The following is a 23,128-nucleotide window of genomic DNA, read 5'->3' on the forward strand; positions in this document are numbered from 1 at the left end:
GGAATCTGTAAACTCACACAAATACTTGGGTACAACTCTTGGTAGGACATGGAGTAGAATGACCATATAGGCTCAATCAGTAAAGCAGGTAGCAGACTTCATTTTATTGGTAGAATACTAGGCAAATGCTGTCTACAAAGGAGACTGCTTACAAGTCACTCATGTGACCTATACTAAAATGCTGCTCATGTGTGCTGGACCCATAGCATATAGGAGAGGCAGCATAGCAGAGGGGCAGCATGTATGGTCAGAGGTTTGTGTGGCCTGTGGGGGTGTGCCACTGAGATGTTGACTGTACTGAACTTTCAGACTCTTGAAGATAGACAGAAACTATCAAGACTACTAATAAAGTTTCAAGAATTGGCTTTAAATTATAACTCTAGGAATATGCCACTAGTCAGAATGCCCAACTCCTTAAACTGATGTCTACAAGATGATTGTGGGAGAGTGTCACATATTATTCTTGCAGCACATTTTTGTGCAATGAAGACTTCCTTTCTTAAAAATGAGTTACCTCAGAGCTTTATTCCATATGACATTCTTGAATGAAAATATGCAAAATATGTTAACTTACTGATTCGTTTCTCAACAGGATTTCTAATGATTCCAACTGCAAATGTGGCTGAAATAAGCTGTTTTAGGAGTTCCAAAAATGTGCTTTTCTCTCTTTAAATTCTCATTAATATGGACATATAAGAATTTTGAAGATTTCAGCCTATTTATTATTTCACCATGTGAAACACTTATCATTGGCTTAGTACTCCTAAATATACAGCACTGAACATGTGATGTCTTTTTATAATGGAGGGCGACATCATTCACAAAAAACCAGTTGGTGACACTTTTAAGAAACCTTGTTTACCATTTCTTCTTTTGTTGTATGTGTCATCTGCAAAAGAACTAATTATGCTTGTCATATATTACATAGAAGATCTTATACAATTATGAGGAACAATAGTGGACCTAAGACTGAACCTTGGGGAACGCCATATGTGATTTCTCCCGAGTGAGAACAATGTCCCCCAGAATACATAACAACACACATCAGTCCTCTGGAAAAATGCATTGACATGACACATTATATATTTCAGATAAGACAGTACTTTTTATACGGAACCAAATCTTTAATACCCTATAGGAAACACTATCAAATCTAGATGGGATTTCCTTTTTGAGAGAATGTATAACTTTTTTAATTCCAGAAGAAGCTGGTGATACATTCATATGATTAAATTTTATGAGCGCTGCTTTTAGAACATACTGCTGTGATTTTTCTTTGCCCTATACTTTCTACTATATTTAAGAAATGATTATTAATTATATTTGCTACCTGTGACTCATCATTTATAGCCCTTCCATTCAGTTCAATTGTGATATTATCCAATGCTAAAGCACTGGTTGCCCTGTCTCCCATACAGCTTTAAGTCTGTTGTCAGAATTACTGATTTCTAATGTTGTGTGCGTATTCCTTGATTTTTGAATTACTTCTCCTAGCCATTTTGAGCAGCTATTGTAGTGTGCACAACTACTGCAGGATCTCTACTTGTTCTTGCCAACAGATACATTTCCTTTTTCCTTTCAAAAGATCCTTTAATCCCTCTAATGATCCATGGTTGTATAGTTAGCTGTTTAATGTCCTTTCTGATTACTTTATGCAGAAAGTTATTTTCAGATAACAACATTAATTTATTATGGACTAGATAAATTTCCTGTTACCATTTGGTTCATTATAAATTTCATCATAGGTCATCTCCAGTCCAGATTCCTTTTCTTAAACAGGTTTTGCCAAAGTCAGTTCATCTGGCTCTGGATCTCCATATAACCCTCAAACTTGGCCCGCATCATTACCATAGTGGCCATTGGCAAAAAAGTAGAAGAGGTTGTTAATGGAGATTAAACCAGGAGGGTAATTTCCTACTCTGTATGATGCCTTCCCCTTCTACTCTCATCCTCACATCATGGGGCTCCCTTTCAACTTGGTGTCTGAATGACGTGTCCCTCCTTTCCACCTATCTCACTCAATCCCTCTTTTCTTCTAGGAAACTTCCAGAAGTTAGGAATAGTTTTAGTGTTTGTATTGGCAATACTTGGAATTTAGCTTCTTGGAGGTAAGTACTGACCAGTCATACTGTTTCCTCATACAACACAATTCCCTTTTAAAATCAGCTGATACCGTGGTACCTTCAACAAATCCAGTGAAGTGCACTTAATGATTATTGTCAATTTTCTTGTATTAGTTTTAGATACTCTTCTTGTATTTTCTGTGAATAAGTTAGGTACATATGCAAAGAGATGTAAACAACATCTGTTGCTGCACTCTCATTTTTGTAATCAATCTTTCTCTTCCAGTATGATACTCATGACAGTCTACATAACTTTCTTTCTTTGTCTTTTTCCTTGTTTCCCTAACGTAGTAAGTCCTAGGTCTGAAAGTGCAAAAATAATTTGCTTTTTGTGTGGAATTATGTACTGCTATTAACTTCCTTACTTATACATTGACATAATGGCTAAATTTATCTGTGAATTGTTATTAGAAGAAAATTAAAAAATAAATTTAATTCACAGGCATTATTAATTTCAAAATATTTCTAGTACTTTTCAGGCAATAAATCATACTTAAACTCACTGGACAAAAAAATAGTCACCTCAGTGTGCATGCACAGGTGACTCTTTAAGCCCTTACAGAGGGCACAGCAATTGAGTCTCACGCCCAGCCATGCATGCACTGCCTCTGTGTGAGCACAAAGCAGTACCAATCAGTGAGACATTTATACTTCAAATGGACATTGTGCTTTAATGTGGGTAAATGTAAAGACATGACAGAGTGGCAGAAAGAGGCAATTGTGGTTTGCCATGCCTGTAGCCATATGGTCTTTGAAGTTGCCACATTTGTTGTTGTTTTGTGGCATACAGTTGAATGTGTCTACAAGCAGTCGTGTAACATACAAGGCCATGAAACATTACGTCAGAATTGTGGTCTGAAAAAGGACCTGGAGATGTGCTTCACAGCTTGTGAATGAAAACCTGACAGGAATTGCTGAAAGCAGTGAATGAAGGTCCAATCCGGCCTAATCGTGAGAGAACATTGTAATGGGAACTGCGTGTAATGAACATTTGGAGTAAGTCACATCACAAGAGGCCATTGCTCACACAGGCACACAAGATGACAACTTCAAAGTTAATCTGGCATGAAGAATAAGTGGCTGGTTTTTTTTTCACTCTCTGTCTCTATTAAAGCTCAATTGCCTGCAAAATTACCTGACTTGATCCCTGTAGAAAAACTGTGGAAATGTTGGAACAGCAGGTAAAGCACCAATGTCAGCATCCTCGCAAGTTGGTGGAGCTGCATGATCAAATCCTAAGTGAGTGGCTTCCGCTGGATGTGACATACCTGCACAGCCTTATGCACTCACTTCATAAGAATCCAGGCAATTATCAATTCCCTGGTTGGAATTAAGCACAGTTAAATTATGCTTGTACTGGTTCCTCAAGGGGTGACTAATCTTTTTTTTCTTGTGAACTTACATTGTGTAACTTTATTAATTGGTGTGAATATAGAAGTTTACTGCATTAGTAGCATCCACAATAGTTTGCATTTTTTAGGAGCAGATTTTAATACCTGGTGTTACCATAGCTGCCTATTTGAAAAGTGTGGATTTCAATAAGAAAGCATATGTGATAGGAACCAGGTCACTTATTGCAACATTAAAAGAAGCTGGGATTGATTGTCATGGAGATGAGGTGAGTGATATATTTACTTTTGTGTTTACCTTAGACACTTTTTCATTCTAGATCTCTAAGAATAATGAGTGAAGAAAATGGTTATCAAATAAATTGACAGAAAAAGACAGAATGAGTCATTGGGAAACACCCATCATCTTTCTATTCTTCATTGAATCATAAAACTTTTATATTTTAGACTGTTGTTTCTTGCTGCTCTGTGAAGTAAATGTTATGAATCACTGAACCATCAAGTCTGGATAAAAATGGAAAACTATGCTAAGAAAAATTTGAGCCAAATTAAAATTTACATTAAAAAGTGGAAAACCTCCCTGGCCTCCATAATCATTAGTCACTGTCCATCACCCACCTGTCCTCTTCCCTGTTCCCACTCCAGCACTACACAGCCTTCTATTCCACCAATACACCTACAATTTTTTTAGTCTCTCCTTTTCCACTCCCCCTCCCCCTCACTCCACTCCCCACCCCCTGTTCAACCTCCCATCTGCACCTACCTGCCCTACCCTCTCCCCACTACATCCCATATGTTCCTAAGAGCAGCACTTCCACTGTCCCCCACTCCTACCCTGCTGTCACTCCCCCTCCCTGCCTAGCCTCCTCCTATCCCTCAGATTGCTTTTCCTATTGTGTGCTGTTGCTCACAGTCTGGTCTCTGCTTCCAGAGAGAATGGTCGTGCTTGTGTGATTTTCTGTTGTCTGATTTTGCCTAATGGCTTTCCTTCCTTCCCATAACCCAGTGCTATCTTCCTTTGTTATTACAAGGTGTACAAATTTGCTTCCACCATTTTTCCCCAACATTTGAGGCTTTAATGAAACAAATTGGTTACACAGGTATCATTCAAAGTATTTTCCATCACTGGCCACTACTTTCTCTCATCTTTCAGGCAGTGTACGAATCCCGTGTTGCAAAAAATTGTTCATCTTTTGAAGTGATCCATGAATTGATCCAATTTGTGACTCCTTCATGAGATCGGAAGTGTTGGTCAGCCAAGCCATGCATCATTGATCTAAACAGGTGATAGACAGAGGGAGCAATGTCTTAAGAATACATTGGGTGGAGTAGGACTTCCCATTTTAACTTTCCAAGTACATTTTGACCTCTTTTGTAACATGTCAAGTGTTGTCGTGCTGCAAAATCACTACATCGTGCCTCTCGCTATATTGCAGCCGTTAGTCTTTTAATGCTCTGCTCAAATGCATTAATTGCATTTGGTAACGAGCATTGGTGATTGTTTCTCTTGGTTTTAACACCTCATAGTACACAATTTGGTCCCACCAAATGCAGAGCATGATCTTGGAGCCATGAATATTCATTTTGGCTGTCGGTGTGGAAGCATGGCTGGGATATCCCCATGATTTTTTGTGTTTAGGGTTATCATAATGAACCCATTTGTCGGCCCTGATCTCAATGCGATGCAGAAATCCCTTCCGGTTTTGCCTCTGAAGCAACTGTTCACAAACACCATTCAATGTCTCTTGGTTTCAGCTCACACGGGACCCAAGATCCTTCTTTTTGAATCATTCCCATAGTCTTGAGATATTTTGAAATGGCTTGCTCTGTCACTCCCACTAATCGTGCCAATTCTTCTTAAGTTCGACGTGAGTCTTCACTCAGAAATGTCTCCAATTCTGCATCTTTGAAAACATTCTCTCTTCCACCACTCTACTGGTCTACAGTGTTAAAATTACTGTTCTTGAATTGTTGAAACCACTCACAACATGTTCTTTCACTAATAGCGTCCTTACCATACATACTTGAGAGAATTTGATGAGACTCGGCTGCTGTTTTCTTCATATTGAAACAAAACAGTAACACCTCCTGCAAATGATGAAAACTAGGCTCATAAACTGACATTTTCTATCAAGAACAACTTTATGATGCAGACACAAATTGACTAATGTTTGAATCTTGAATCTTGACTGAGGTCCAAGCTAACTGCCTGATGTCTGTTTCTTTCAACCACTACTTACCGTTGTTGCCACATATTGGCAAATGGTGGAAGCAAAGTTTTACACCTTGTATTTCCTAATACATTACTTTACTCATTGTCCATACTTTTCTTTCTCTTCTTTCCTGTGTTTGACATGTCTTTCAAACTGCATCAAACACTCTGATTTATGAGTCAAACTGTATCAACCATCACATCTACATATGACAGTCTGCTGCAAGACTGCACTGATTGTTGGTGCAGCATTTCATGTCCCACATTACTTCAGCCGATTTCATTATTCCTAGACCTTCAGATTAACTCTTCCTACACCACTTTCACATGTTTCTGTATGTTATTTTCCATGCTTTTCTGTGTCACACAAACTTTTACCTCATTCTACCAACCCTTCCCCACCCCCAGTCTTTCTCCTCCCTTATTCCAGTATGCACATACTAATCACACCTAATGTATTCATGTATTCACACCTCATATCCCCTTCTTATATATATATATATGCTCGCTAAACTGCAAGCCATATTATAATCTTTTTACTTATTTTTATCTTTGAACTCGTTGTGTTTTCATGTCAATTTCACTTTGTTTTCACCTTTTACTAGTGGCCCCACTCCCTCAGGTTTCATCTTTCTTTACCATAATTAATCTGTTCTGTCCTTTTTGTGATTTTTTGCCACATATTTTTGTATATTTTCCACACATATTTTTATGTTATTAACATGTATCTATGCATTTTTATCCTCCATCATAGATCCTTGCTCCTTCCATATGCACCAATGCAGAACAGTTTCCTTATCCCTAACTAGAATCCAGTCCCACATACTGTTCTTACATTGTTGCATGGTTTATGGAATCCTCCAAAATGGTCTTACCATCAAATCATACATCTCCAGCTGCAGCCCCTCGTTCTACAATGACCTCCAACTGTTTGAATTCCATCAGTCCTTAACACTCACCAAACTAGTCCTGCAAAACTACGTAAATCAGGCCCAAACCTCCTTGTGAAACCTCCTCTATAACTGTAAAATTCTCATCTCTCTCACATTGAAACTCTCATCCTCTAGGAATAGAGCAGGATGCACACCACCACCTCAAAAAAACTCTCCAACCTGTTCATCTTCTGCTCCTGCCTTATACTACCATTATACACCACCTTTACAACAGCCTCCATACCTCCCCCCAACCCCTCATAGCTGACAAATCCCGTCTTGTAGTCCTACTATATTTATCACTCTCAGAAACTCGCTCCAGCCACCACACAGATTGCAGAACCTAAACCAACCTGAAACACAGTCATGAGCCTTTCCTTCAAAAGCTTAGTCCCACAGATATATCAGTCCTTTTCAAAGGCTTTACCTTTTGCCCCACTCCCAAATTCTATCTTCTCTCATTTCCCCAGTCCCTACATTGGAAACACTTTTTTACCAACAGCCCTGCCAATCAGATTCAACCCCAAACCACTGTTGAACCCTGCCTGACTCAGTTCACTCCTCCACCCAACCATGATACACTCTCACTGCCCCCAAGTCACCCCATTAACTTTCCAGGATTTATTAACCTCAAACTTTGCCTCACCATCATTCCCCAAATCCCTTAACATACAAGCTAACATTACATCTGTAAAAAGAACCACAGTCCACCACCTAAAATGTGATCCTGACCAAGTAAGCCTATCTGCTAACAAAATGGTTTTGAACTGCGAGGATTACCTGCCGTAACAACTCCACCAGCTGTCAGATTCATCCACCTACCTAGCCTGCCACAGAAACTCCATTCCAGAAATCAACAGGATCTTCAGTCTCTCTACAAATCCTTATACACATTCCAGAAACACTCCCGTGAGTCTATCTCTCTCCTCATCCCTACCACTCTCCACACTCCTCCCTTCTACATGCTTCCTGAAGTCCATAAACTCAACCACCCAAGACACCCCATTATGGCTGGTTACTGCTTTTGTATACCAACACCTTCAGCGTATTACCTGCAACCTACCCTCCTACATAAAAGACACCAACCATTTCTACCTACATAAGAGACACAAACTATTTCAACCACTGACTCTCCACAGTTCCTGTTCCTTTACCACAAGATGTCCTGCTCATCACTGTTGATACCATCTCCCTGTACTCTAACAGCCCTAATGCCCATGGCCTTGTGACCATTGAACACTACCTCTGACAGATTCCAGACCTACAACCTCCTTCCTGGTTGCTATGACCAACTATATCCTCACCCATAATTACTTGACCTTTGAAGGCATCTGTGGTATGGCAATGGACACCCACATGGCAACATCCTACACCAACCTATTCGTGGGCCATCTAGAGGAATGCTCCTAACCACCGAGAATCCCAAACCCCTCATCTGGTTCAGATTCATTGATGACATCTTCGTGATCTGATTCAATGTGAGGACATGCTATCCACATTCCTCCAGACCCTCAACACCTCCTCCCCCATTAGCTCCACCTGGTCTTCTTCAACACAACAAACCACATTCCTCAATGCTGACCACCACCTCAAATGTGGCTACACCAGTACCTCCATCCATATCAAACATAACAACCACCAGCAATATGTCCACTTCAACAGATCCCACCCATTCCATATCAAGAAGTCCTTTCTATATGGCTGAGACACCAGTGGCTGTCACATCTGTAGTGATGAGCAGCCCCTGTCAAAATATAGCAAGGGTCTCACTGAGGCCTTCACAGATTTAAATTAACCTCCCAGTCTCGTATAGAAACAGTTATCCTGTGGCTTGTCTTTCCAGTCACCCAGTGCCTCTCAGACTACCATTTTTTGGCCACAAAATGGGCATTTCCCTCACGACCCAGTACCACCCAGGACTGGAGCAACTGCATCACATTCTCCACCAGGGTTTCGATAACATCTCGTTGTGTCCTGAAACAAGAAATGTCCTACACCCAATCCTTCTCACCCCTCCCACGCTGGTATTCTGCCACCCTCCAAACCTACACAATTTCCTCATCCATCACCATTCCACCCATGCTCCCAACTCCTTGCCTCATGTCTCAAATCCCTGTAATAGACCTAGTTGCAAGATCTGTCCTATACATCCTCCCACCACTACCACCTATTCCAGTCTGGTCATGAGGATCACCTATCCCATCAAAGGCAGGGCTACCTGTGAAAGCAATCATGTGGTCTCTAAGCTAACCTGCAAGCACTGTGTGGCATTCTTTGTGGGCATAACAACCAACAAGCTGTCTCTCTCCAAGAATGGCCACTGATAAACTGTACCAAAAAAACAACTGGTCCAGCCAGTTGCTGAGCAAGTAGCCCAATACAACATTCTTCACTTCAAAGACTGCTTCACAGCCCGTGCCATCTGGATCCTTCCTACCAACACCAGTTTTTCTTAAATGTGCAGGTGGGAACTTTCCTGTAACCCCCTAGCCTCAGCCTCCATTATTCACTGTCACTCACCACTTTTCCCATTCCTTGTTCCCACACCAGCACTACACAGTCTTCTATACCACCAATACACCCGTGGTCTGTTACATTGCACAAAAGATTCCACACTGTTTTCACTTCGTGTCACAGTGTACACTGTCTGACAACTTGGTACTGTGTTGTAGACCAGTACTTGTACAAAGAACTTCGCCTCTTGCAGCTATTCTCTACATCAGGTTGTACCTCATGGACAATCTCAAAGCTTCAGATAGCCTGTAACCCTTTTGTATTTCATCCAGATTCAACAGAGGTTCCCCAATATACATTGATGGACAAGGTGTTGTGGGAGAAAGGATCAGAATACAGAGGGTGATGACGAAATTAAAGCCATCAGGCTGGTTCCAAAGGGAACATAAAGTCTACATAAAAGTGTTACTGAGTTGAATTTTCTTAGTAAAGTATAACTGCCTTCCAGGCTTGGATTCAATCTAGGCTCTATGTTTACTTTTGTATTCTGTAAGCAATTATTTGCTGCATGATAAATGGCACATACTGTACCACTATCATTAGTTCTCCTCTTAACTAACCCATCAATGTTCTGGAGAAAAGCAACTGCCCACACACCTCTGTACTAAACAGAACTCTAATTTTCCCATTACAACAATTCTGTGACATGTATGAGACTGGTGGTAATACATTTCTTGACTCCTACTGGAAAATTTTGCAACATATTTCACGTGTATCACGTGCTGCACTTCCTTGTGATGGTTCAACTCTGCTTATCACTTTTAATGATGATTCCTAACTGAGAACAAATTTTTTGATGTTCTCACAGCTAGTAAGTGTGTGCATTCAATGCTGAGTGGTCAGCATGTCTGACTCCCATGTGGAGGCTCCATGTTTGATTCTCAGTACTACTAGATATTATTCCTTAATAGTAAGTCTAGAACAGGATGCTTTCAACCATGTGGTAACAATTGAGGAGTTACTTGAATGAGAAATAGCAACTCCAGGATTCAGAAGGCCAACAATGGTTGAGATAGCGATGCACTGATAACCTGACCCCTCCACACCACATCCAGTGATGCAGTTGGCAGAAGATGACATGATGGTCTATTGGTATCACATGGTCATCTGGGGTAGATAACTGCATTTACTCTAGTTTTAACCTGCTGGAAATTACTGATTCTTTTTACGGGCTTGGTCTGACTATTATGTTTTCTTTCTATTAAATGCCAATGTAAAATTAGTAAAGCATCTACCAAATTATTGCTGTGTATAATCATAACATACTGTAACAGTTTTGTATCTACTCATCTCTGAGTATTTTAATTTTTTATCATTTTCATGAAATAATACTTGTAAACTACTAGATTTATTAGATATTATTTATCAGATTTGCTACTTGATAATTAGTAGAATAATACTGGGAAATCAAGTTACATGACTATTTTAAAGTGATTACATTGTATTTGTAATTATTTACATTTTTCATTAGACACATAAACACAAGTGCGCTAAACATCCAGCTTGAACCTGTTTAAAGTGTACATTCATCACAGTACTTCATCTTGTACTATATTTCTGACATATAGCCACCTTACATCACAATATGCTGCTTTATTGCCATTGAGAAGCATCAGAAGCATGACTGAGCTTCAATAAAATTGCAGGTCATATGTCACAAACTTCTAAACTTCCTGTACTGTGGTATGATTCAATTTTTAGAAATTTTGCTAGGCTTGTATTGAATTTGTTTACAGGAAGTGAGAATGCACATTTAAATAAACAGTTGAAGTACGGAATACCAGTATGAGTCTTTGTCAGTTGTTTCACAGTTACACAGATATACTCCTCTGACAAACTTCAAAAACTGTTGGAAGTGCAGAAATTTATGCTGCATAATCAAAGTAAAATCTAATAGTTTCATGGCTAGTGTCGAGTATCATAACTGAGTAACCAATTGATTTTGAACTTTATAACCTCTATCCTTATATCTGTCCTCCTTGAGGCTGTATGGTGCCACATTCTTCCATGAAATAATTCAAAATTTCAGCTTTTATTTGATTGTCTACTACTTTGGTTCTTAAGGTTCAGTAATTGCCCGAACGTATTATTTTAAGACATTATCTAATCCTACATGTGCTTGAATGTTCCTGGAACTTTTTGATGGATGTTATAAAAAACAAAATTAGGTTTTAAATTCTCTGAATGCTTTGTTTACAGTTGTTTTTAAGCTTACTGTTCTTTTTGTGAGTAAAGCCACCTATAATTAAGTCAGCGTAACTTGATCCCTGGAAGTTTAGTGGGCTGGGTGGAGCAGCCTCGCTGGCCTACCTCAACCAGTAACGTAATGTGATTTTGTAAATGTCTCTGTGGCAACACTTCATTGTCATCACAGCTCTGTTGATGGCTACTGATTTCCCCTTGAAGTCATTGATACTTCATAGTTGAGAGCTGGCAACAGTGCTATGAGCTGTCAGGGATCATCTTATGCCATCTCGACCATAGATCATTTAACACATTTCTTTATTTATTACATTCTTTCAGTTAGTGTCATTAGATATGCAATTAAGACTGAAGAAAATAAAATTGAGAGGCATTTATTATACATTATCAGGCTAAAAAAGACAACAAAGTTAAAACATTAAAAATTTTTTAAAGGTTCACTCATCAGAATTTAGATCTTGCAAAATAATGTAAAGTGTCAGTATCAGTAAAACTGAGGTATTAGTGAGGTATCAACCTTAAACTCAGCTAAAAAAACAAATTAGAAAGATACAAAGATGGATAAATGTAAGTTAATGCAGATGGGGTAGGACGATCAAACCTATAATGCTCAGATACAGTATTATTAGTGTCCTGTTTGACACAGTCAAGTCAATTAAATATCTGCATGTAATGTTCCGAAGCAATTGAGATGAAACAAGCATGTGACAATTGTGGTATGGAAGGCAAATAGTTGACTTTAGTTTATTGGGAGAATTTTAGAAGAGAGGGGTTCAAATGTAAAGGAGGCCGCATACAGGCTGCTGGTGTGGCCTTTTTTGAGTACTGCTTGAGTGTTTGGGATCCATATCAGGTCAGATTAGAGGAAGACATTGAAGCAATTCAGAGGTGGGCTGCTAGATTTGTTACCAGTAGGTTTGAACAACATGTGTTGTGCGGAGATGTTTCAGTAACTCAAATGGGAATCTCTGGAGGGAAGGCGACATTATTTTTCAGAAACACTATTGAGAAAATTTAGAGAACTGGCATTTGCAGCTGACTGCCAAACTATTTTACAGCTGCCAATATAGGAGGGGCATCTGAAAAGTCCGTGCAAAAATAAAAACCACTTAAATGTTTGGGGTAAACATTTTTTATTTTTCAACGTAGTCTCCTTTTAGACTTATACACTTTGTCCAATGCTGTTTTAATTTATTGATCCCTTCCAAATAATAAGAATTCTCCAAGTCTGCAAAATATCTATTAGTTGCTGCTATCACCTCCTCATTTGAATAAAATCTTTGTTCCACCAGCCATTTCTTCAAATTAGGGAACAAATAGTAGTCTGAGGGAACCAAGTCTGGAGAGTATGTGGGATGTGAAATGAATTGGAATCCTATTTCCATTAATTTTGCAACCAGAACTGCTGAGGAGTATGCTGCTGCATTTTCGTGATGGAAAAGGAGTATTTTGCGGTCCAATCACCATCGTTTTGCTTGCAGATCGGTTTTCAAATGGTCCAATAATGATGAATAATATGCACTTGTAATAGTTTTATTTTTTTCTAGATAGTTGATGAGGATTATCCCTTGCGAATCCCAAAAGACAGTCGTCATAACCTTGCCGGCCGAAGGAATGGTCTTTGTCTTTTTTGGTGCAGATTCTCCCTTGGTAACCCATTATTTAGATTGTTCTTTGGTCACAGGAGTATAGTAATGTATCCATGTTTCATCCACAGTGATGAAATGGTGCTTAAAGTCCTGCAGATTCTTGCAACACTTCACACGATTCCGTTTTTGGTCAAATGTGAGCAATCGAGGAACCCATTTTGCGGATAGCTTTCTCATGTCCAAATGTTTATGCAAAATATTATGTACCTGTTCATTCGAGATGCTCACAGCACTAGCAATCTCATGCACCTTAACTCTTCTCTCATCCATCACCATATCATGGATTTTATCAATGATTTCTGGAGTCATAACATCCACAGGGCATTCAGAACGTTCAGTATCACTTGTGCCCATATGGCCACTCCAAAAATTTTTAAACCACTTATAAACTGTTCTAATCGAAGGCACAGAGTCACTGTAATGTTTATCAAGCTTTTCTTTAGTCTCCTGAGACGTTTTGCATTTCATAAAGTAATGTTTAATCACCTCACAAAATTCTTTTTGTCCATTTTTTTGACAATCACTCAGTTTCCTTGATTCACACAAATTCCAAACACAAATAAATAGACCAATATGGTTGAAACTTGGCGTGTGTTCTTTGCAAAGATGCTACTAACTAAACATGACCTCAATACGTGCTGGTAGTGTCATCTCTCAGACTTTGCATGGGCTTTTCAAATGCCCCTTGTACATTGCGCATAAGAACCATTAATATAAGAAATGTGAAATTAGAGCTCATACAGAGGCATATAGATAGTCATTTTTCCCTCACTCTATTTGTGAGAGGAAAAGTAGTACAGGGTACCCTCATCTGTGCATGTTGTGGTGGCTTGTAGAGTGTCTATGTAGATGTAGAATATTTTATGAGCTACAGAAGGGGTGTTTAATAAGTATGTTTTTATTTTCAAATATCTGAGAATTTCCAATTTCTTGTCTGATTCTACTGTAAGTCTATTAAAGAATTTTGCACCAGAATATAAAGTTCAATTGTGAGTTCTAAAAATAGATGCAAGCGAAGTCTATCTGGAAATTATTTTTACTTGTTTTATTGTGATTATGGATTCCACAGTTCATCTTAATTTCACTTTTATTATAAACCACAAATACCATTAGTGGATAGACTTATTGATATGTAAGTGTAAGAAGCCCAAGGTCCCTGAAGAAGTTCCTGAAAAAATGTTAAGTTATCAACTTGACACAATATCCTCAGTGCACTCTTCTTTAAAATAATTTTTTTTTATCTTAGCTATATTGTTATGTTCACAGCAGGCAGAATTGATTTATCTCAACTACTAGATAGTTATACATTTGTCCTTCCACTGTCGATTTTGAAATACATGGTTTTAAATTATAATTTTCATGTTCATTACTGCATACTAACAAACCGATCACATTATTCTAAATTTTTCTTGAATTAAAAGTGTTACTAAATATTTTTCCTATGTGATTTTCACTTCAAAGCAACTTTTAAATGTTGAAATGTTGTTCAGCCTGAGCTTGCAGAGACTTCTTTGTCTGGATTCAAAAATCAAATCACATCCCTTGATTCATCATATGGTGCAGTTGTTGTTGACTATGATCCCAACATCAATTACTTAAAAATGATGAAAGCTGTTGTTCTGCTGAAAAAACCTGATTGTATATTTGTTGCTGGAGCAACAGATGAAACTGTAATGTTTCGTAGTGATCTAAAAATGATAGGTATGTACTATACTGGTGCTATCATACTTGAATATCACCTTTCATGAAATTATTGATTGTGATAATAAGATGTTACTCTCACACAGGTCCAGGGAGTTTCCTTTCAATTATGGAAACAGTTTCTGAAAAAACTGCTGTTATTCTTGGCAAACCAGGGTTATTTATAAAAGATGTTGTATCAAGTAGACATTCTATTGTTCCTTCGAAGACCCTTATGATTGGAGACATGTAAGTGCTTTAAGTACTATTCTTTATCACAGTATGAGACAACTGTCAAGAGTCAGTCAATTAAGAATGAGCAGGAAGTTTTTTTTCTCTTGTTTAGTGGTCTTAAAGTGGAACAATGTTTCACTATAAGCAACACAGGTTTTGCAATACAAAAATTAAATGTGCATATGACATACGAGACAACGAATGTGGTATGTAAAATGAAAGCTGGACACATTTTTACATTTGCATCTTAAATTTTTAATGAACTAATCAAAGACTTTTTGAAAATGTTATGTACAGATGTTGTCCATAAATGTACAATCTAGCAACGGCCTGACTGATTGATCTGTGCACTCAGTCATTCAGTTATTTATATCTTAGAACAATGGCAGTTCTCCCAAATATTGTTACATTTACAAATTTTAATGAAATTTAAATTTTTTCATGAAACTAATTGCTTTACTAATTTATGAATGACATAATCTGTACTGTACACCTAGATTAATTAAACAGAATGCTTAAATCAAAAATCATAATTGCCACAATAGTTAAATGTTATTTCTAATTACAGATGCAATAACTGAATTATTAATTTTATTAACATTTGTATCATTGTACAGTTGTGTTTAGTGTAAAAATTACTGCGCTAATTACTTTTGAAACAGAAAATACAAGTATATTTTCAGTTCATTCAACTTTAATTATTATGTTTTTGAAAATATTATCTACTTAGTAATAAACTGTGATATATTTATAAGCAAACAATGTAAGATTATTTAAATGAACAAAAACATAGAATTTGTATTTGTCAGTAAAAAGAAATTTGAATCTATCAGAGTCATACGTAAGGTAGCAATCTCTTCATTTTGGCGTGTCTGGGTATGTTGCATTACAAGGCATATGGGATAGGAATGCATGAGGGAGAGGCAACAGGTACAATTGATAGAAATGTGACAATGTGGGCACCAGCACTGATAAGTTCATCCAGGGCATGATTACAAGGGGAAGTGGACCATGAGGGGGAGACTGTGGGGAAGAGGATGTGGATAAAGGATGAGTTAAGTTAGGGTCCTGGGGCTGTGTGGAGGTGAGTATGGAGCAAGGGTTAGTGGAGAGCTTGAGGCCAGAGGGTTATGGAAACAGATGATGTGTTCCAAGGGTAACAATCATTCACCTAGTGCAAAAAAGCTGTTTCTCTGGGGAAGGACCCAGATTGAACGGGTTGAGAAGCAGCCATTGAAATCAAGTATGTTGATAGAAGAGATAGAGAATATCCAATGGAGAGCAGTGCGCTGCATTACAGGATCATTTAGTAATCATGAAAGCATTACGGAGATGATAGATAAATTCCAGTGGAAGACTCTGCAAGAGAGACGCTCAGTAGTTCGGTACAGGCTTTTGTTGAAGTTTTGAGAACATACCTTCACCGAGGAGTCAATCAGTATATTGCTCCCTCCTATGTATATCTTGCAAAGAGACCTTGAGGATAAAATCAGAGAGATAAGATCCCACACAGAGGCATACCAACAATCTTTCTTTCCATGAACAAAATGATACTGGAATAGAAGGGAGAACTGATAGAGGTACTCAAGATACCCTTCACCATACACCATCAGGTGGCTTGCGGAGTATGGATGTAGATGTAGAAGCATTGTGTTCTGCCACTGGGTGGTCAACTCTGCTCTTAGCCACAGTTTGGTGCTGGCCATTCATTTGAGTGGACAGTTGTTAGGTGGTCAGGCCAACATAAAACACTATGCAGAAATTGCAGCTAGCAATGCTTACAGTCTTCACCCCCCCCCCCCCCCCCAAGAGAGTTTGTGCAACCCCCCCCCCCCCTCTCTCTCTCTCTCTCTCTCTCTCTCTCTCTCTCTCTCTCTCTCTCTCTCTCTCTCTCTCTCTCTCTCTCTCTCTCCTTTCCTCACCCCCACCTCTCTCTTTCTGTTTCTTATTTGATCTACCCTCCAAACTCCTTTCATCTTGTTGTACTGCCACTGAGTCATCTGTTGAAAAACGTACCACATACTATTGCACATGTGTGTATGTGTGTGTGAATGTGTATACTTTACTACAGAAAGAGCAAGAGATACTAGTATAAATACTAATTTCTGTTGTGTAGCTTTGCACCACTAATCAATCAGCTAGAGATGAAGGGTTGCCTCTCCTTTATTTTAATTATTATTCCTAAATTATTTTTCTAACCTCTGGTTTATGTTTACACTATTGTACTGCCCCCATTTATGGTGCCACATTGTCATTGAACACTCAGTCAACATGAATACTGAGTGTGTGTTGTGTTCTCCAAACAATACACGTACTGCATGAGGGTTTGAATCAGACAAGTTGTTAATTCTCAGTGACTGCTCTAAAAAGGACAGAGGCAGTTCTGAAAGTGATGTTACACGAAGATTTCAAATTTATTTTCAGCATTGGCAAGCACACTTGTGGAAAGAATACAGAAAAAAAGGATGATATCAATTTTCATGTTTCCTCTGTTATCTATGGAGCAAAAAATTCATTGTCACATTTTTACTGTTATATGTCCATAAAACCCATTACACTAAACTAAGTGTCTGTATCAACATGAAGTGTGGGATTCTCACTGTGAACAGTAGAGTATTAAAAGTTTACTATGGCTCTGAATAAATGTAATTACGCAAGAGGTTATAACTGCCAGTATTTCAGTAAAACTACAAACATAAACATATGGCTCATGTACTAGATATATGAAAGATAAATGGAATCTCTTTGTAGATGTGATGGCTGCCAAATGAAATATTAGGTACAACATGTAACAATGCATGACATGAGTGAACAATATTGGTAGCATTCAAAGTACTACCTTCCAAAAATTGTAATAGAAACATATTGTGGCTCATTGGAAGTTTGTTAGTCATCATAATAACCTTGAACTCTGAAGTTAAGTGAAAGCTATGAATTAAATTTTAACAGGCAGAGACTGCGCAAACATGGTAGGCAGCTTGAACATCTAGTTGTGTGAAAAAGCAAGATGAAACAGTTCAGGAAATTCTTATCCTTTCACATTGCTTCACAGGGAGCAACAGGAGAAAGAAAGAATGAAAGGAGAGCAAAAAAAAAAAAAAAAAAAAAAAAAAACTGCACAGAAAAGGATAACGCGCTCAGGCCCATGGGTCAAGAAGAAGAAATATAACTTAAAAGTAATGTTACATGTAATGTTACATGTAATAGATATAAAAGGCAATTTTCAGTGATCAGGTTTATGTAGAAGCTCTGAAGCTTTATAGGGACAATCAATTTTTACTCTACTCAAGGAAAAACTGATTATCTTTTTTTTTCATGGCTTGTCTTAAGCTTTCTCAGCTTTTTATTGTGTTTTTCTTGTGTAATATTACTTTTCTCCTGTTTGGTTTGATTTCTTATTAATGGAAAATCATCAAATGTCATTCAAGATATTGTGACACAGGAAAATGTGAGACAGAACTTAATACTCCAATAAATTTCTGAACTGCTACACACAGGAAGTCATCTATTATCCACAAGATCAGGAAGAAACATCAGACCAACAAGAAAATGTAAATGATAAAAGGGAGATTGCAAACACATTACCAGAAGGTGATGTATATGCAGTTCCTGTTATGATGCGAGGCAGTAACCATTATGTTCAGAGAGGCCAAATGTTATGTCTTTGCTGCTAATGATAATTGGGTGGAAGATGGCCAAAGGATCTGTTGCCATGGGAATCTGGACGGGCAAGTGAAATGTTATTTGACACAAGTACACTTTAAATAAATATATTGTTCTCAACTTGTAGCAGACGCAGCTATCTGACATGGGCATGCATCTATTTACATTGAATGTTTGCTGGTAGAGATAGCTATCAATAACTTGGTGTAACGTTCGACACTGACTAGCAGCATGGAAGTAACCTTGTGCCAGGCGCCTATCACTTATAACACCACCCTGGCTCTCTTCATTGGTCAGTGGTCTGGAGGTTCATTGGTGGCAATGTCCAGCGTGCTGCTCACGGTGCTCGCAGGAACCTTCAACACTCTGGCTCCAGCAGTGTGAATTAGCTATGATACTACACTCCTCTTTGTCCCTATGGTGTTCCAGGAATCTTCAAGGCCCCAGCTCCAGCAGTATCAACAAGCTACGATACCATACTCCTCCCTGCCCTGAAACCTCCTCATTGATTGCTGCAATCACTATGGGAGGGAGGCATGGAGACAGGGAAGAAAGGAGCTGATGCTTTGCTTGTGCTGAGCTCCTTTCCACATCACTGCATTCACTTTGAGACTAGCCCAGAACGTCAGCTGAGAAATGAGATGGAAGGCAAGCTCCTGTATTCAACAATGGTGCAAGGTCTTCAGGTGGTTAATACAGCAAAGGTATCTTGAAGTGGTACATTAGCCCCCATGCTGGCCAGGGAGTGAAAGGGGCTGATGCCTGTGGACAGCTGCTGTCTGCCTGGTGATGGATCGAGGTCCATCGGTTCAGGGCCAGGAGCTAGCAACACAAGACCCCAGGTAGCCAGAGGGGATGCATGTTATATCATCTATGAAGGCAATGAATCTGTGGATGAAGAGTTAGCAGGAGGATCACGAAATTTACAGATGTGAAGTTGAGTCAGATGCCATTGCTGCAATCTGCCTGGATACTCTATCAAAAACATGCAACTGGCAAACAACTTTATGATGAATCTGCTTTCCTTATGCTTCTGAGATCTGTATGATCTGAAAGCCACTATGGTGGGAGCAGCAACTGCAGCAAAGAATGATGACACCATCCTTGAAGCACCTCCACTAGTAATGGTTGTTGTGAGCCTGGGAATGATAGGATGACAAGAAGAGCAGCTAAGCTTGGTTCCACTTTTGGTGGGTGGGTAGTTTATCCATCTGGTTGTTACAAGGTTCAAATGAAGTGTTCCGCTTTTCCATCTAATTGTGGATGAAAAGGCATGATGGTGATGTGATGAATCCTGTTGGCTGTAAGTCCTCAAATTCTGCAGACACAAATTGAGGACTGTTGTCAGTCACAGGCAACTCTGGTAGACCTTCAAGCCAAAATATAGCTTGCAGAGCTTGAAGAGTGCACATGCTGTCACAGAGTGCATGGTAAGCCGCAAAAGGAACTTACTATATGTGTCAATGACAATCAGTGTTCCAGTATGATCCAGCAATATTCAAATGCAATTGCTGACAAGGCACTTCAGGCTTCAGCCAATCAAAGAACTGTTGGGGACGGGCTGCCTGGTGTTCCCCACAATCAGGGTACTGAGTCATCTTCTGCTCTATTTGTGAGTTCATGCCTAACTATGTGCAATGTTGGTGAGCTAATTGTTTGTCATGGACTACGCCCCAATGAACCTGATGAAGCAAACTAAGAACCTGTCTCTGGAGAACCTTTGGAATCACTACACACAATTGTTCAGATTCAGTGCATAGCAATAGGACACCTTGTACGACAGACAAACAGATCTGATGTGCAAATTATCAGTGAACCACCAGGATAACAATTTGTTTCACAGTGCAAGGCCAGCTAATGTTGATGTAGCGCAACATAATATGCAAGTCTGGATCTGCTGCCATGGCCTAGGTGATCTTCCTGTTATCAAAAGGGAAACTGGTTCATTGTGTCTGAGTCCTGTGCATCAACATGGCAACAAGATGCTTCTGATACATCAAAGTCAGCATCCAGTCCCAAGGGAAGATATGAAAGTATGTCTGCATTGGCTTGCTTGAATGTGGGTCTGTACATTCTCATATTGATAGTGGGATTAGATGAGAGCCCAGTGTTGCAATTTCTGTGCAGTATGATTCAGAATGGGTGTGGTCAGATTGAAAAGTGACTGCAAGATCTTATGGTCAGTAAGTGGAACTTTCTTCCATATGAATACTGATGAAATTTAGTCACTCCATAGATGATGGCAAGAGCCTCCATCTCTATTTGTGTATAATTGCTCTGAGTTATGTTAAGCTATTTGGAGGCAAAGGCTATTGGTCTGTTAGCAGAACCAATCCTGTGTGAGAGTACAGCACCAGTGTCAGAAAAAGAGGCACCCACAGCCAAGACTACACATTTGGAAGGATCAAAATGAACTCGGCAATGATCTCTGAGCAAAGCATCTTTGAGCAGTTGAAAAGCAATGTCACATTCCTGGGACCACACCAAGGTGCATTTTTAAGGCAAATGTGGTGAATTGATGCTGCAATCTGTACTGTATTCAGAATGAAGCAGATGTAATATGTCGCTTCTCTAGCACCACTACATGATCTAAGTAATTTGTATACGAAGGAATTGATGCAGTTAATTGTTCCAAAAAGCACTGGAAAATTGCTGCTGCAGCAAATAAAGAAATTTCAAGAATCCCCTGTATGTATTAATGACAAGCACTTGCTGTTACTGTTCATCTCAAAGGATATGGAGGTAAGCAATGGAGGTAGGCATCAGGTACATCCATCTTAGAGAAGTAGCTACCAGCTCCCAAACATTTCATAAATTCATAAGGAAAAAGAAAGGAATCAATCACTGTTTGGGGGGTTCACAGTTGCCCTAAATTCTGCACAGATATGCAATTTACCTGAAGGTTCTCGATGAATAGTAACAAAGATGCCCACTAACTGGCCATGATGGGTGCAATAATACCACTGTTATGCCAGTGTCAATGTTCCTGAGGAACTTGTTCACAGAGTGTGTGTGGTACAGTGCAACCCCTTAAGAAACAAGGCTGTGCATTGTCTTTCATGGTCACATGTTCAACAAAATAGAAACTTTAACTGCCTAAGCTATCTGCAAACAATTCTTTGAATTCAATGTAAAACTAAGCAACACCATCCTTTGAATCAAATGGAGTAAGTGACAACACACTGTCTACCATGTGCAACCCAAACAAATCAAATCCAGATATATTTGCACTGTTCCATGAATGCAAAACCTGAAATTTCACAATCTTTTGCAAATTCTGGTAGATGGCAGAAAGGCTGCAAGAACCTAGCACTGGATTATTTTGTCCATTATATGCTGTAAGTGTAGTACGTGATTTCTGCAGCTTGGACTGTCCAAGAAGATCATAAGTATTGCAATTACGCAAAGAAACTGAAGCGCCCACATCTAATTGCAGTTGAGCTATCACAAGGTCCACAAAGGGTTTGTTAGAGTGGCATTTTATTAAAGAAGAGGCTACTGATTTCTTGAATTGCAAACTGCCAGTCGTCTGTCCCACACTCGAAGCTCTGTTTGGTTCAGAATGCACAACATATGCAACAAAGTTTGATTTCTGTGAGCATATATTAGAAGAGGGAGCCCTCTTTTTTCTGTAAGCATATTGCTTGAATATGCCCATTCTGGCCAACATGAAAAACAAGTTGCATTTCATGATGAGCATAAGCGACGCTTATGTGCGGAGAAGCAGTGCAGGCAAGACTTCACGACAGTACCTTGCTGCTGTGGCTGTTTATGTGGCTGGCTATGCTGTTCCTGAGGGGGCTGCTGTGCACTCAACTTGGAAGCAGTTTGTTAATGTGGCCAGTAACGCTATTGCTAGGCACTACAGCACAAATATTGACCGAGTGAAAACTGTCTAAGTCACTGTCACAAGGTGCTCGCTAGTCAATAAAGTGTGAAATCTGCTGCAAGGAAGGATTGGAATTCTTGAAAATCTGTTCCCTTATTCTGTTATCAGCCACATTCTGAGCAATTATGTCACATAGCTTGAGATCACTATAATATTTACCACACTCATATTGAGACTGACACTGTCTAGTAAGCCCTTGTAAGTCTGCCGCACACTGCCTGTGAGTTTGACCTGACTGCTGAAGAATTTAAACCTGACAGCCACAACGTGGACTTTTTCATCATAGAATCTATTTGAAGCCTGGATTAATTCTTCATAGGTTGTATGTTCTGGCAACAAAGTGCAGGTATAATTTGCATGTTTCATACACAGTTTCACTGGCAATTGATAAGAAAAAAAGGTTGTTTAACAGTACCTGGTACTTAAGTGTGCAGACAGATGAGCTTCACACTGGACCAAGTACTCAACCCAGTCCATTTTCTCATTTTCAAAAGGGGGAAACACAGGCTCTAATGATGGCTGTGTAAGTTGTGGCACTGCCTTAGTTGGCGGCATCTGATTATAATTCTCGTTGGCTGACATCTACATTTAAATGAAGCCTCTCATCATTTTAGTAGCTGCATCATTTGTTGCATTTGTAACTGAGGAAGGGGTATTGGAGTAAGCATTGGTGGCAAAGGC

General features: G+C 39.1%; 1 protein-coding gene across 2 annotated transcripts in view; it reads left to right on the forward strand.

The window, feature by feature from the left end:
• The window catches only part of LOC126355001 (glycerol-3-phosphate phosphatase-like), a 70,270-nt gene that overhangs the window by 37,886 nt on the left and 9,256 nt on the right, over positions 1 to 23,128 (forward strand). For both annotated transcript variants that reach the window (XM_050005126.1, XM_050005127.1), the window contains 3 exons: positions 3,604 to 3,741; positions 14,472 to 14,682; positions 14,769 to 14,910. In XM_050005126.1, coding sequence (XP_049861083.1) covers positions 3,604 to 3,741; positions 14,472 to 14,682; positions 14,769 to 14,910 — 491 coding nt within the window. The remainder of the gene's footprint in view (positions 1 to 3,603; positions 3,742 to 14,471; positions 14,683 to 14,768; positions 14,911 to 23,128) is intronic.

Source organism: Schistocerca gregaria, chromosome 3, assembly GCF_023897955.1.
Source record: "Schistocerca gregaria isolate iqSchGreg1 chromosome 3, iqSchGreg1.2, whole genome shotgun sequence".
Taxonomy (NCBI): Eukaryota; Metazoa; Arthropoda; class Insecta; order Orthoptera; family Acrididae; genus Schistocerca; species Schistocerca gregaria.